General features: G+C 42.4%; 1 protein-coding gene and 1 pseudogene across 2 annotated transcripts in view; both read left to right on the forward strand.

The window, feature by feature from the left end:
- SNRNP40 (small nuclear ribonucleoprotein 40kDa (U5)) overlaps positions 1-8,777 on the forward strand; it is a 39,086-nt gene extending 30,309 nt beyond the window's left edge. The window contains exons 8-10 of the mRNA XM_011955481.1: positions 329-390; positions 6,671-6,774; positions 8,202-8,777. Coding sequence (XP_011810871.1) covers positions 329-390; positions 6,671-6,774; positions 8,202-8,251 — 216 coding nt within the window. The 3' untranslated portion in view covers positions 8,252-8,777. The remainder of the gene's footprint in view (positions 1-328; positions 391-6,670; positions 6,775-8,201) is intronic.
- Positions 4,350-5,088, forward strand: LOC105521303 (annotated as a pseudogene). The gene is made up of 2 exons (XR_001003251.1): positions 4,350-4,793; positions 4,956-5,088. The product of XR_001003251.1 is annotated as a transcription initiation factor IIA subunit 2-like (transcript).
- Positions 8,778-14,254: the final 5,477 nt, after the last annotated feature.

The following is a 14,254-nucleotide window of genomic DNA, read 5'->3' on the forward strand; positions in this document are numbered from 1 at the left end:
ATTTTTCTTAAAGATAGTTAGGAAAAAAAAAGAATAATGAGTATCAAGATAAATGGAGCAAAGGGAACCTCCATTTATAAGTAGAACAAAATTTTGTTGTCAGGTTCAATCTAATTAACTGTAAGTTAAGCATTTTCTACAGTTTTTATATGGTGTAAAATAACAAAGTATGCTCTTTTGGGCATAGAATATAAGATAATTACTGACCATCTTCCTGAGAAGAATAATTAAAACTCTACTTAGGAAATGTAAAGCCTCTCAGTGATTCTGCAGCCTTGCAAAGAGGAGTTTGGTATATTACTATTCAGTGGATTCTTATTTGTCATAGAACCTTCTGAGATGTTCTTGGTCACCTGATGGAAGCAAAATAGCAGCTGGCTCAGCCGACAGGTAAGGATTACTGGGTGCAAAGTAAAGAATGATGTAGCTGGCCAGATGTGGTGGCTTGTGCCTGCAATTCCAGCACCTGCAATTCCAGCACTTTGGGAGGCCGAGGCGGAGGGATCTCCTGAGGTTAGGAGTTCAAGACCAGCCTGACCAACATGGAGAAACCCCATCTCTACTAAAAATACAAAATTAGCTGGGCATGGTGGCACATGCCTGTAATCCCAGCTACTTGGGAGGCTCAGGCAGGAGAATCACTTGAACCCGGGAGGCAGAGGTTGCGGTGAGCCGAGATCACGCCATTGCACTACTCCAGCCCAGGCAGCAAGAGCAAGACTCCATCTCCAAAAAAAAAAAAAAAGAAGAAGAATAATGATGTAGCTATGCAGGATGTCTTCTTGTGTTTGATACATAAAGCGTGGATATGGAGCTAGAGCAGACGTAGAGTTATGACTGTGCTTGAAGATGAAACTCTGTGCAGTATGAAGGGTTTCAAAACCGTGTTGGACAAACATAATTTCTGCCCACTTTGGAGACATTTTAGACCTACAGGATCAACGATTTCTTTGATTCTGTTGGGTTCCCTTTGCCATCAAAATAAATTTCAGTCTCATAATCTGTCTCTAGTCTCCCTCACCACCTCCTTCTTCCATGCTTCAGTTCATTTGAATACATATTAAGTACCCACCTCGCCCACTGTCACAATGCTGCTCACATGGAATTTTCATATTCTAACCTCCTTTTGTGTTCTCGCCTCCAGGTTCTCTCTCACATTCCCTCTTCGTTATCCAAACTCCCATATCTCTCTAGGTACCACCTCTATGTTACATCCGTAAACTGTCCCTGGCGCCCTCTCTCTATTACCTCTTGGACATAACTCATTGTTCTTTGTACTGTAATCCCATTTCATACATCTAACCTTTATTAGCATTTATTACATCTTACAATCAGACAGACAAAGTGAGGTACCCCCACTGAGTTACTTTCTCCTAGAGATCAGGGAATGAATCTTAGTCATTTCTGTGAACCCATGGCACTGTTGTCAGTGCTTGAGCTTTTTTTTGTCAGTGCTTAAGCAATTCGTTTATATTACATGAATGAATTCCTAGCTGAAGAATGGCAGTCCAGTTTTACCCTGCGTAGCAGCTCAGCTATTGGTAATGCCTATCTGTGTTGGAGATGATTCAGAGCGGTGTCTGGGTTAGTGGGAAGTGCAATGATTGCTAGGTGCAGGGTGTAACAAAATGCGGACTAGGTATATTCCACCCCATGCTGAATTAATCGGCTAAGGTTTTATGAAATATGAATCTAAACTGGCTCAGGCATTAGGTGCTGAATGAGAAACAGAAGGGAGAGAATTTTTCTGTCAGATGCTGTTTTATTTGGCATGTCTGTGGTAACCTGTGTTTGGGGGAGAATCAGGTTGAATAGGGATGTCCAGGTGTCAAGTCTGATGGGCTGCAAATGAGGCCTGGTAAAGAATGATAAGACCCTCTGACAGCAAATCCTGTGTTTAGCTCCCATTGGGCAATGTCTTGACCCTTTTTAGCTTAATCCTATCCTCCCCTTTAGAGTTTCTCTTCCAACTCTACTGAAACAAGCACCATCCTATAAATAGGATGCCTTTCTTGGGCTAGCCAGGGCTTTCAGCATATTCTAGGATTTTCCCCTATTTGGGGCCCTAATACTGCCACACAGAAGCTGCACTGTGGTCTGTCCCATACCTTTCTATTAATGAATCATACTGAACATATTTAAATTCCAGAGTCTGCTTTTTTTTTTTTCTCCTGACAAGTTTAATGCCAAGAACAATGGACAAGTATTCAGGTATTTTCTAGAGGAAAAAGAAAGAGTCCAGGTGAAAGTATCACATTGATTATTTGAGTGCAAGTGGTTTAGAGAGCTGCCTAGAAGGGGGAAAGCTAAAGAATTTTAAGTTGTCAAGTTACTAGAGAAGACTTTAAGAAACAGACTAAGATGTCTCGTATTCTGATATAGTAAGAACTATCCTAAGTATTTTTACATAATTTTCAGCAGAAAGAGTGTATCTTTCTTTTGTAATTGAATTTTTTTGTTTGTTTGTTTTTGAGACATAGTCTCGCTCTGTCGCCCAGGCTGGAGTACAGTGGTGCAATCTTCACTCACTGCAAGCTCCGTCTCCCGGGTTCACGCCATTCTCCTGCCTCATCCTTCCGAGTAGCTGGGACTACAGGCACCCGCCCCTACGCCCAGCTAATTTTTTGTATTTTTAGTAGAGATGGGGTTTCACCGTGTTAACCAGGATGGTCTCGATCTCCTGACCTCGTGATCCGCCCGCCTCGGCCTCCCAAAGTGCTGGGATTATAGGCATGAACCACCGCGCCTGGCTGTAATTAAATTTTTAAATTATATATACATACTTTTTTTCTCTGATGAGCAGTTTATTTCTGGCATTGGCCCTTTCTGAATTACAGTATCGTCTTTTTCCTCTTTCCCTCTCCACTGTACCTTTAAACTTTACATGTGATCGATGGCGCACACCTTTAATCCCAGCACTCTTGAGAGGCCAAGGTGGAAGGATGGCTTGAACCCAAGAGTTCAAGATGAGCCTGGGCAAGATGGCAGGACCCTGTCTTTATAAAAAAAAAAATCTTAAAAATTAGCCAGGCATAGTAGTGCGCACCTGTAGTCCCAGCTACTTGGTAGGCTGAGGCAGAAGGATCCCTTGACCCCAGTGGTTTCAGGATATAGTGAGCTGCAATCATACCACTGCTCTCCAGCCTGGGCAACAGAGCAAGACCCTATCTCTTTTAAAAAAAAAAAAAAAAAAAACTTCACATGTGGAAGCATGGTCTGAGGAAAGGCTACCCTTTCTACCTGCTGGGGGTTGGCCAGATTTGACAGGCCACCTCGCCAATTAGCCCCAAGTCAACAAGCAGCTCTGTTACATAAGGCTCCTAGTTCCTGCCAAATGTTGCCATGCCAAAGTAAGGAGAGGGCAAGGAACCCCTCTAAATTTAGCATCTAATTGGCAGCCATCAAGAGTGAGGCCTTGAAGTGTAAACCCTTGGAGATCTGAGATTCTGTCTTTTATGTGCCTGGGAAATGTATCCTCAGAAAACTGCTTTTCAGCTTGGCCTGAATTTGGCAAATTTCTCCTTTCTACTAACTAATAACTTAACTTACAGATCACCTCCTCTTATTCAAACTTGAAACTATATATAGTCTTGTAGACTACAGGAAGGCTGGCCAGTCTCTTGGCCAAGAGTGATTTATTCAACCCATTGACTTCATGAGATTCTGTTTTGATGATGAGTATACTTGTAATAACAATAGCTATAATTAATTCTGTGTGCCAGGCACTTTGCATATATTACCTCATTATTTTTCTCAACAAAATTATGAGGTCAATATTTTCTCCATCATTGCAACTAAGAAGCTTAGAGAAGTTAAATGATCTGCAATTATTTAACTTCTCTGAGTTAAGCTTACTTAGCTAGTAAATAGCTGCACTGAGACTTGAACCCCAGTCTTTCTGACTCCAGAGCTCATACATTTTTACTATGCCACACAGCCAATCATTGAATTAATGAGGACCACCTTTTTTTGCATGACAGGAAAGAAGACAGTAGGAAGGGCATGAGTATCAGAGCCAAGGAGTCTAGACTGATGGAGTTCCTGCTTCTCCTCTATCTTGCTCAGAGCTTAGTTTCTATGGAGCCTAGCTGATGACAGCTAAATAATATAATTAAGAAGCTCTTGTTTATTTGCATTTTAGACCAAAAGTGTAATGTTGGATTAGAACTAGGCATTTTATAATCCAGTACTGGTGAATGTACCATTTTTATGATCAAGTACTGGTGAGTTGTTGATTGCACAAAACAAAATATGTAAATAATTTTAAATACCTGCTTCAAAACCACCAGCCCTTTGTATTTACCAACAGATGAATTTTACTTCATCAGATTAAGATAATAGACCCTTTATTTTTAGCCAGTATATTTATGGATAGTTAAGTGAAAGTAAAATACGGGAGTATATTAAGAGCTCCAGAGTCTTGGGTTCAGCTCTGTAGTTTCTGTGGCTGCTGAAGAAGTGGTCAGATACATAGGAACCCCCTGCTGGGCTCCTGGTCACTTCTGTCTGCTCCATGGCAGGAAGCCCTCAGCACAGGGCATCAAGGCAAGCTTGAATAAGAAAAACAATTTCTTCTTCCTAAGCCATGTCATATCAGTTATACAGAAGTACTACTTTGGGAAACAGTTTTCAGGAGAGCCTAGATGAGCTCATACAATCTCAGCAGTTCACTCAACTTGCCCTTCAAGTTTTACTTCAGTTTAATAAGGCTATAAACGCATCATTTTGGCTCAGAGGGTTAGGAACAGAGTTGATTTCAGTAGCTCTCTAAATACATACAGATTCTGCCATATGCCATGCATGGTGGCTCATGCCTGTCATCCCAGCACTTTGGGAGGCGAAGGCGGGAGGATCACTTGAGGCAAGGAGTTCAAGACCAGCCTCAACAACATAGGAAGACACTGTCTCTACAAAAAAAAAAAAAAAAAAATACATTAATTTAGAAAAACAAAAAGATTCTGTGATAACATATAGACTTTTCTATTCAATGATATTGAATTCCAAAAGGTGATAGAACTTATTAAAGTGGATAAAGTGAAAATTATGGCCTGTGATGATAAAAATACTGGCTGTAATACTACCGAATGAATAGGGAAAAAATCACGTTTTTATGACATCTTCTGTTACTATTCATCACTTTTGAAGAGATATGTAAACATTTTTTTATTCTAGGATTGCAGAAATTACATTGTGTTATTTTGGTATTTCGGTAGTTTTCAGTAGTATTCAGAGTATTTCAGTAGAAAGAAGTTTAAAACTCTGTAGCCTCTTACATTACCTTTATTATACAGCATGAAAAAAACATGAGACAGGATCTCACTCTGTCACCCAGGCTGGAGTGCAGTAGTGCCATCTCAGCTCACTGCAGCCTCTACCTGCTGGACTCAATCAGTCCTCCCATCTTGGCCTCCCGAGTAGCTGGGACCACAGGCATGCACCACCACACCTGGCTAATTTTTTTTGTAGAGACGGGGTTTTACCATGTTTTCTAAGTTGGTCTCAAGCGCCTGAGCTCAAGCAGTCTATCAGCCTTGGCCCCCCAAAGTGCTAGGATTACAGACGTGAGCCACCATGCCCAGCCTCATAATTTTTTTTAATGACAAATAAAAATGTCTTCCTAAGAACATTCTCTAATAAGCTTTTTTTTTTCTTTAAGAGCTCTAATTTTAGTTTTGCCATTGATGTACTGTATTGCCTTGGAAATGTCACTGTGCCCTAGTTTTCTTATCTCTAAAATAGGGAGTTTAGAAAAGCTGATATCTTTTTTCTCCTTTTTTTTTTGAGACAGTCTTTTACTCCGTCACCCAGGCTAGAGGGCAGTGCCACGGCCTTGGCTCACTACAACCTCTGCCTCCCAGGTTCAAGCAATTCTCCTACTTCAGCCTCCTGAGTAGTTGGGATTACAGGCACACGCTATCACACCTGGCTAATTTTTTGTGTTTTTTAGTAGAGACTGGGTATCACCTTGCTGGCCAGGCCGGTCTCAAACTCCTGACCTCAGACGATCCACCCACCTCGGCCTCCCAAAGTGCTGGGATTACAGGCATGAGCCACCATACCCAACCTAGACAAGCTGATTTCTGTTGGCCCCTTCGCATTCTAGAATTCAGTATTCCTTCTGGCTGATAATTCAATGGAAAATTTGACTCAAGTGAGTGTTAGGTTAGCAAATAGTATAAATATTTTATATACCAGACACTTCCTGTCCTTTCTCCGGGCTCTGTTTGAATATAGTACAAAAACGTTCACCCAGATCTGCAGCCTAGGCTCCCACCCTGCCATGAATTGTGTTACCTTTTAGACTTCCTGGATGACTATGAAGTTAACTGTAGCCTAATTATACTAGACACTCTGAAAAAGTTTTTTGTGTGATGTCTGCAGGAAAACTTTTCTTTTCTTCTCTGTGGTGTTTCCCATTTCAGAAGCTTGTATTCAAACATGCCAGTAATGCTTATATTTTTAGTTATTCTTATTTCTCCACCCCATTGCTCAAGAGTTGAGTTCATGTCTTATTCAAACTCTGTATTCCTAGTTTCTAAAAGCCAGAACATGGTTCAGTAAATGTAAGGTAAGTAAATCATTGTTGCTTCCATTTCCTTTAAAAAGCCATGCCTCTGCCTTACCCCCAGCTCTAGGAGGCCTTACCCTTGCTTTTCATGATACCTTACAGGTTTGTGTACGTGTGGGATACCACAAGCAGGAGAATATTATATAAGCTGCCCGGCCATGCTGGCTCCATCAACGAAGTTGCTTTCCACCCTGACGAGCCCATCAGTAAGTCTTTCCCAACGAGGGGGAAAGGGAAACTGGAAATCTCCCCGTAGGGATCCTGGGAATACAGAGGCAAAAGTGGGTATCTGTTTTATGCGAATTTCCATGCAAACAGCCTTTGGTGTTTTGTGTGTTTTTTGTGTGTGTGTGTGTTTTGTTTTTTTTTTTGAGACAGAGTCTCGCTGTTTCGCCCAGGTTGGAGCAATGGTGCAATCTCAGCTCACCGCAACCTCTGCCTCCTGGGTTCAAGCAGTTCTCCTGCCTCAGCCTCCCAAGTAGCTGGCATTACAGGCACCTCCACCATGCCCAGCTAATTTGGTTATTTTTTTGTTTTTTTGGTTTTTTTTTTGTATTTTTAGTAGAGACAGGGTTTCACCATATTGGTCAGGCTGGTCACGAACTCCTGACCTGAGTCAAGTAATCCAACCGCCTCAGCCTCCTAAAGTGCTGGGATTACAGGCGTGAGCCACTGTGCCCAGCTGCAAATAGTCTTTATGTGGGTATCAATAACAGTCTCACCACTGGTCAGAAGTGGTAAGGGTAAGAGCAATGCTCTATTTTCTTCTTAATTTCAAAAGGAATTTGGTAAGTCTAATTTTTTTTTTTTTAATTTACTTCCATCAAGTCTGTTTCAATGATGTATTTGGATAAAAGAAGGATACTTTTTTTTTTTTCTTTTTTTTGAGACGGAGTCTCACTCTTGTCACCCAGGCTAGAATGCAGTGGCAAGATCTTGGCTCACTGCAACCTCCGCCTTCCCAGGTTCAAGCAATTCTCCTGCCTTAGCCTCCCAAGTAGCTGGGACTACAGGCACCCACCATCACACCTGCCTAATTTTTGTATTTTTAGTAGAGACGAGGTTTCACCGTGTTGGCCAGTCTGGTCTCAAACTCCTGACCTCTGGTGATCCGCCTGCCTCGGCCTCCCAAAGTGCTGGGATTACAGGTGTGAGCCACTGCGCCCAACCAAGAATGATTCTTCTTAATATTTGGATATAAATTTCAGCTTAAAATTTTGTGGCTGGCTAAACCAAATAATTTAAGCCTTGAATTAAAGGAGAAACTGTAACTTTCTCCAGGACTAAGTATAACAAGCAGAAGCACATTTACAACATGACTGGCACAGCCATAGATTCCTCTTTTCTACAATGATTGGGAAAGTCTTTTTCTTGGGGTTTGACTAACAAGAGACATCAGTATTTAGTGTCTGATAATGTATTTCCCATAATACAGTCATCCTCATGATATTAGAGGACTTGGATTGAAAAGCCAGGCTACAATTTCCTGTGGATGGTGTTTAGGAGGGGAATTTAAGCTAAGTCCAGCTGCTCTTTTATACCAAAATTGGCTCTTGACACAAGAGCCCTTGAGCACCAAGTCTCCTTGAGCCTTCATTATTTCTAGGTATCTTCTCTGTTCTTTTTACCTCAGTTATCTCAGCATCGAGTGACAAGAGACTGTATATGGGAGAGATTCAGTGAAGATATGGAATGGAAGACTCCAAGGCCACTTGTCTTTGAGACCTCAGACTGCGTAACTGACATCAAATGTTGGATGCCCAGGCTAGCACCCTCCCTTCAGATGACCATTGCTAGCAAGAAACAGAAGGCAGTGGCCATATTCCAAAAACCGCTTCTGTCCCATTTCACCAGAATGACTAAGGCAAGCTCCCCAAGCTCCCCATGGCCTCTAAAAACCACCTGCCAGATTTCAGGGACTGTTTTATTTTTTTTCTTTTTCTTTTTTCCTGTTTTCTAATGCAGGCCCAATGTGACAAATTTGTTGGTTGGGATTTTTTTTTTTTTTTTGTGAGACTGACTTGTATGATATTTTCTTTCTGTATTTCTCTAAGTCTTTTTGTATTAAAAGCCAAATAGATGCCTTTATACAAGACCCATGTGGATTGGAATTATTGTTGTCTTTTTTTTTTTTTTTTTGAGGCTTGATTGCTATAAATCAGAGTAGAGCTTGATGTGGCCACGGAATACAGCTCATTTAAACTTCCAAGAAGTTGTTCACTTGTTTCCCTCCCCCACCTTTTCTGTGTTTCTAGGTTTACTCACTTCCATGAAAATGACAGAGAATAATTATTTATCAGTAACAATATTTTTCTTAACAATATTTTTTTCCTACTAGAAGCAGAGCAGCCAAGACGTGATAAATAAGTTCTAAAAGAACCTGGTTTTGCGACACGCGGTGGCTCACGCCTGTAATCCCAGCACTTGGGGAGGCCGAGGCAGGCAGATCACCTGAGGTCGGGAGTTTAAGACCAGCCTGGCCAACATGGTGAAACCCGATCTCTATTAAAAATACAACAGTTAGCCAGGTGTGGTGACGCATATCTGTAATCACAGCTACTCGGGAGGCTGAGGCAAGAGAATCTCTTGAACCTGGGAGGTGGAGGTTGCAGTGAGCCGAGATTGTGCCATTGCATTCCAGCCTGGGCGACAGAGCAAGACTTTGTCTCAAAAAAAAAAAAAAGAACTTGGTTTTGTGTCCTTGCACCTGATCTTTAATGAGCAGAGCCTGTGTTTACTCTGCCTCCTGCCAAAAGAACTTTTCTGAGCAGCATTCTCTATACTCAGGCTCTTGAAAGTGGGCAGATTTGGGGCAGTCTCAGCTGGTAGAAATGACATTGGTCAGAATGCTGCATCAAACTCAACTCAAATGGAATACGAGAATGTTTGGGTGCAACTTAACCATGACATTATCTGAGACACCTTTATGATTCTGTTTACTTGTCTGGCTTTGCATAAACAGACAGGGACATTAAGAAATTCTATTACTTGCCTGCTACCACTAAGATAGGTTACCATCTCCCTGGACCACTGGGTGACTACACCCAGCACACAGATAGACACTAGTGAATCTCATCTGGCAATAGGGAGTAGAGTGTGTTTTTTCTGAATCTCTTATCTCAGAACAAAGAGATCTTCACAGTTCTAACCTGTTCTGAGCCTGTTTGGTTTTATACTTTTGGCTCACAAACCTGAATCATCTATTTATCTTAAGTTAGAGAGAGGCTGTCTGCCCTGGTTTTGGGGCATCATCATTCAACAAACAACCCCTGTTATATGGCAGGCATGATCATTGTTGCTGAAGACAGAGATAGATAAGGTACTGTCCTTGCCATCTTGAGAAGTGCACACACCAGTAGAAAAAACCATCTCAGATTCATTACTTTTTTAAGTGAGCACATGCCAAAGATTTATACGACTCATTAATGAAGGAACCAGCAGGATGGTAAAGCTTTCAAACCAATTACTTTTTTTTTTTTTTTTTTTGAGGCGGAGTCTCGCTCTGTCCCGGACTGGAGTGCAGTGGCCGGATCTCAGCTCACTGCAAGCTCTGCCTCCCGGGTTTATGCCATTCTCCTGCCTCAGCCTCCAGAGTAGCTGGGACTACAGGCGCCCGCCACCTCGCCCGGCTGGTTTTTGTATTTTTAGTAGAGACGGGGTTTCACCGTGTTAGCCAGGATGGTCTCGATCTCCTGACCTCGTGATCCGCCCGTCTCGGCCTCCCAAAGTGCTGGGATTACAGGCTTGAGCCACCGCGCCCGGCCAAACCAATTACTTTTAATACAGTGAATAAAGTTTGAATGAAGTGCACTGGAAACACAGGAGGAAACAACTTATTTTGCCTTGGAGCATTTAGGAAGTTTCACAGATTATGTGATTATGCTTAGATTGGGACTTGGAGGATGAGTAGGGCTTGCCAGATGGACAAAGAACATGTGCATTTCAGGAAAAAACAGGCACAAGCTTGAAAGTGTGGCACATTTTATAAACCAAAAAGAACTTGAGAATGGTTAGAGTTGGGGAGCAGCAAACAGTAAAGTTACAGAATTAAAAGCCAAATCCTAGAAAGCTTGTACTTCATGTATGTGATCCATAGGTTGAGGTTTCCTAAAGTGCATTGCACAGAACACTGTTTTTGAGATAGTTTGTTAGATATTTTGGTGCATAAATATCCCATGCTCAAGACCAGGTTAAATAAAGTGAAGCTAGTTTATTTACTGCAGGGCTGTTTAGAGCCTTTAATATACATAGTATGGTAGAATCTCCAAAGGGTATAGTGACTTTCAGATTTCTGGTCTGAGCAATATATATATATATATATATTTGGTTACACCTTTAACCAGGAGAGATTTGGACAAAGATAGTATGCAAGCTGATTTTCACACCTCCAGCAGTATCACCAAACACTCCCTAATAATCCCTTTTAAGCACCAGGTCCACATACAGGTAGAACATCTGTCTTGGTCCATTTTGCATTGCTAGAAAGAAACACCTGAGGCTGAGTAACTTATAAAGATAAGTTTATTGAGCTCACAGTTCTGCAGGTTGTACAAGAAGGGTGGCACTAGCATAGCATCTGTTTCTGGTGAGGACCTCAGGAAGTTTCCAATCATAGTGGAAGGCAGAGGGGGAGCAGGTGTATCACATGGCAAGAGAAGGAGCAAGAGAGGAGGAGATGTGCCATGTACTTATAAATAGCCCATGAAAACTCTACCACAAAGAGGGCACCAAGCCATTCATGAGGAATACACCCCCTTGACCCAAATACCTCCACCTGGGCCCTGCCGCCAACATTGGGCATCAAATTTCAGCATGAGATTTGGAGGGAACAGCTATCCAAACTGTATCAGCATGCCTAATCCAAAATCCTAAATGCTCCAAAATTTAAACTTTGAGGGTCCATATGATGCCACAAGTGGAATATCCCACATTTAATCTCATGTAACAGGTTGCACTCAAAAGTTTATTCCAGCTGGACACTGGCTCACACCTGTAATCCCAACACTTTGGAAGGCTGAGGTGGGAGGTTCACTTGAGCCCAGGAGTTCAAGACCAGCCTGGGCAATATAGCAAGACCTCATCTCTACAAATAATTTAAAAGTTATCCGGGTGTGGTGGTGCACACCTGTGGTCCCAGCTACTTGGAAGATTGGGGTGAGAATCGCTTGACCCCAGGGGGTCAAGGCTGCAGTGAGCTATGTTCATACCAAAACACTCCAGCATGGGTGACAGAGTGAGACCCCATCTCCAAAAAGTAATAATAATAATGTTTCATGCACAAACTATTTAAAATATTTTACAGAATTATCAGGCTATGTGTATAAGGTATATATAAAACAAAAGGATTTTGTGTTTAGACTTGGGTCCCAAGATACCTCATTATATATATGCAGGTATTCAGAAATTGGGTCATGCCTATAATCCCAGCACTTTGGGATGCCAAGGTGAGAAGATTCCTTGAGCCCAGGATTGCTTGAGATCAGCCTGGACAACATGGCAAAACCCTGTCTTTACAAAAAATACAAAAATTAGCCAGGCGTGGTGGCATGCACCTATAGTCTTAGCTACCTGGGAGGCTGAGGTGGGAAGATCACTTGAGCCCAGTGGGTGGAGGCTGCAGTGACCCAAGATCCTGCCATTGCACTCCAGCCTGGGTGAGAGTAAGATCCTGTCTCAAAAAAAGTAATAAAATCCAAAATCTGTAACACTTCTGGTCTCAAGTATTTTGGATAAGGGATATTCAACCTGTACTTGAAAACTGGTCCAGTCCCTTCCACTTACCCTCATCTTTTCTTGGGTTGGAATAAAACAGGGCTTCAACCTGGACACTGCCCTTTTAAAAGCCTACCAATCCCTTGAGAAGTTGGCAGTGATTGGGAAGAGCCAAGACCCTGGAGACTGCAGGGGCTTTCCTCTAACCTCACCTTCAGTCCCCTCCCAGGTGCCTTCGTCAAGAGACTGGGTAGAAGCCATTAGCAGGAAATAGCAGCACCATTTAGAATTTGAAGAAAATAGAAGCCCCAGCCTGGGGAAAAAAGATTTGAGTATAAAAGATCCCCAGAGGGTGCAGATTGTATTCTCACTTTGGGAGAGATAGATTGCTCCCGAATGAGTAATGGCATCTCTGGTTTTCAGTTAATTTCCCTTTATGACTTCTACAATCTCTAGCACTTAATCCTGTTGGCACTTAAAGAGCCAAATTTCTTTTTTGCTGCGTGGCTGAGTTTTGTGGGTTGAATTTTCAGGGAGGTGGATTTTCAGGTTATTTTTCCATTTTTTTTTTTTTTGGCCTCCCTGATATAATTACTTTTTCTCCTAGTCAGTAGCCCTAATCCCATCCAGTCCTAAACCCTTAAACAGTTTATTTACAAGCCAGCCCATCAAAACAAAAATTGGTCCTGTCTTCCCCTGGTTGTTCAGGGATGGTCGATCCCTTTTCAGGTTATAGAAGCTAATCCCTGGAGACCTTCATGGGCCTAGTGAAGTTATGCAAGGATGAGTCCTGTAGGGAAGCAGATCCAAGCCTCCAGACGTTGTCTTCTATTTCAAGTAAATAGATAATAGGCAGAGTTGCTGGTTTCAAAGACAAGAACAATCTTTTTCAGGGATTGGATCTAGTTAGTAGCTAGAAAGAACAGGTCTAAAGGCTTACCAGAGTTGCTTCTTCACAACAAAACTAGAGTATTTACTTCTTACTAATAGACTGATCTACCGCTTATTAACATCTCAAAGTAGAAGAATGGGAAACTGAGGTAAAAGAGAGCTCTGAGCAATTTGGAGTCATAGGCAATTGAGCCTCAAAAAAAGGTTGTCAGGCCATTTGGGTTAGGACAGGATTGCTTTTTCCAAGAGTCTTTGGGGCTTGACAGCTGATGTCCCAGGACAGAGGGAGGGACCTGACTTAAAATGGACAGCCCTGTTCCTGTGGAACCAAATGATGCCAGGTCTGAGCTCTTAGCCTGCCCTTTGATCAGTTGTCTCTGAACCCCAGACACATAGTGATGCTTCTCTAAAAGAAGCCTGCATGGATTCCCATCCTCTGCATTAAGCCCTGGGTTATCCCAAACTCTTTCTTCTAGGCTTCAACTTATTTTCTTCAATTGACACTGCAACCCACCTAGACTCTTGCATTGTTTTTTAACTTAGATCTTCTGGAGCAGTGCTGCTCAACTTCAGGCAATTTTGCCTCCCAGGAAACAATTTGACAATGTCTGGAGCTATCTAGAGGGGTGCTACAGACATATACTGGGTAGAGGCCAGAGACGCTCAAAGAATTAACCGCTTTAAAATGTCATGAGTGATACTTTTGAGAAATCCTGCTCTAGAGCAGTGATTCTCAAAGTGGGATTCCTGGACCAACAGCATCTGCAACTTGAGAACTTCTTGGAAGTACAGTTTCTAGTGCCCCACCAAGGCCTGCGAATTAAATCAGAATCTCTGGCCAGGCACAGTGGCTCACGCCTGTAATCACAGCACTTTGGGAGGCCAAGGTGGGCGGATCACAAGGTCAGGAGATCAAGACCATCCTGGCTAACATGGTGAAACCCTGTCCCTACTAAAAATACAAAAAAAATTAGCAGAGTGTGGTGGCTGATGCCTGTAATCCCAGCTACTCGGGAGGCTGAGGCAGGAGAATGGCGTGAACCCGGGAGTGGAGCTTGCAGTGAACCAAGATCGCGCCACTGC

The sequence above is a fragment of the Colobus angolensis genome, unplaced genomic scaffold (assembly GCF_000951035.1).
Source record: "Colobus angolensis palliatus isolate OR3802 unplaced genomic scaffold, Cang.pa_1.0 Scaffold4, whole genome shotgun sequence".
NCBI lineage: Eukaryota > Metazoa > Chordata > Mammalia > Primates > Cercopithecidae > Colobus > Colobus angolensis.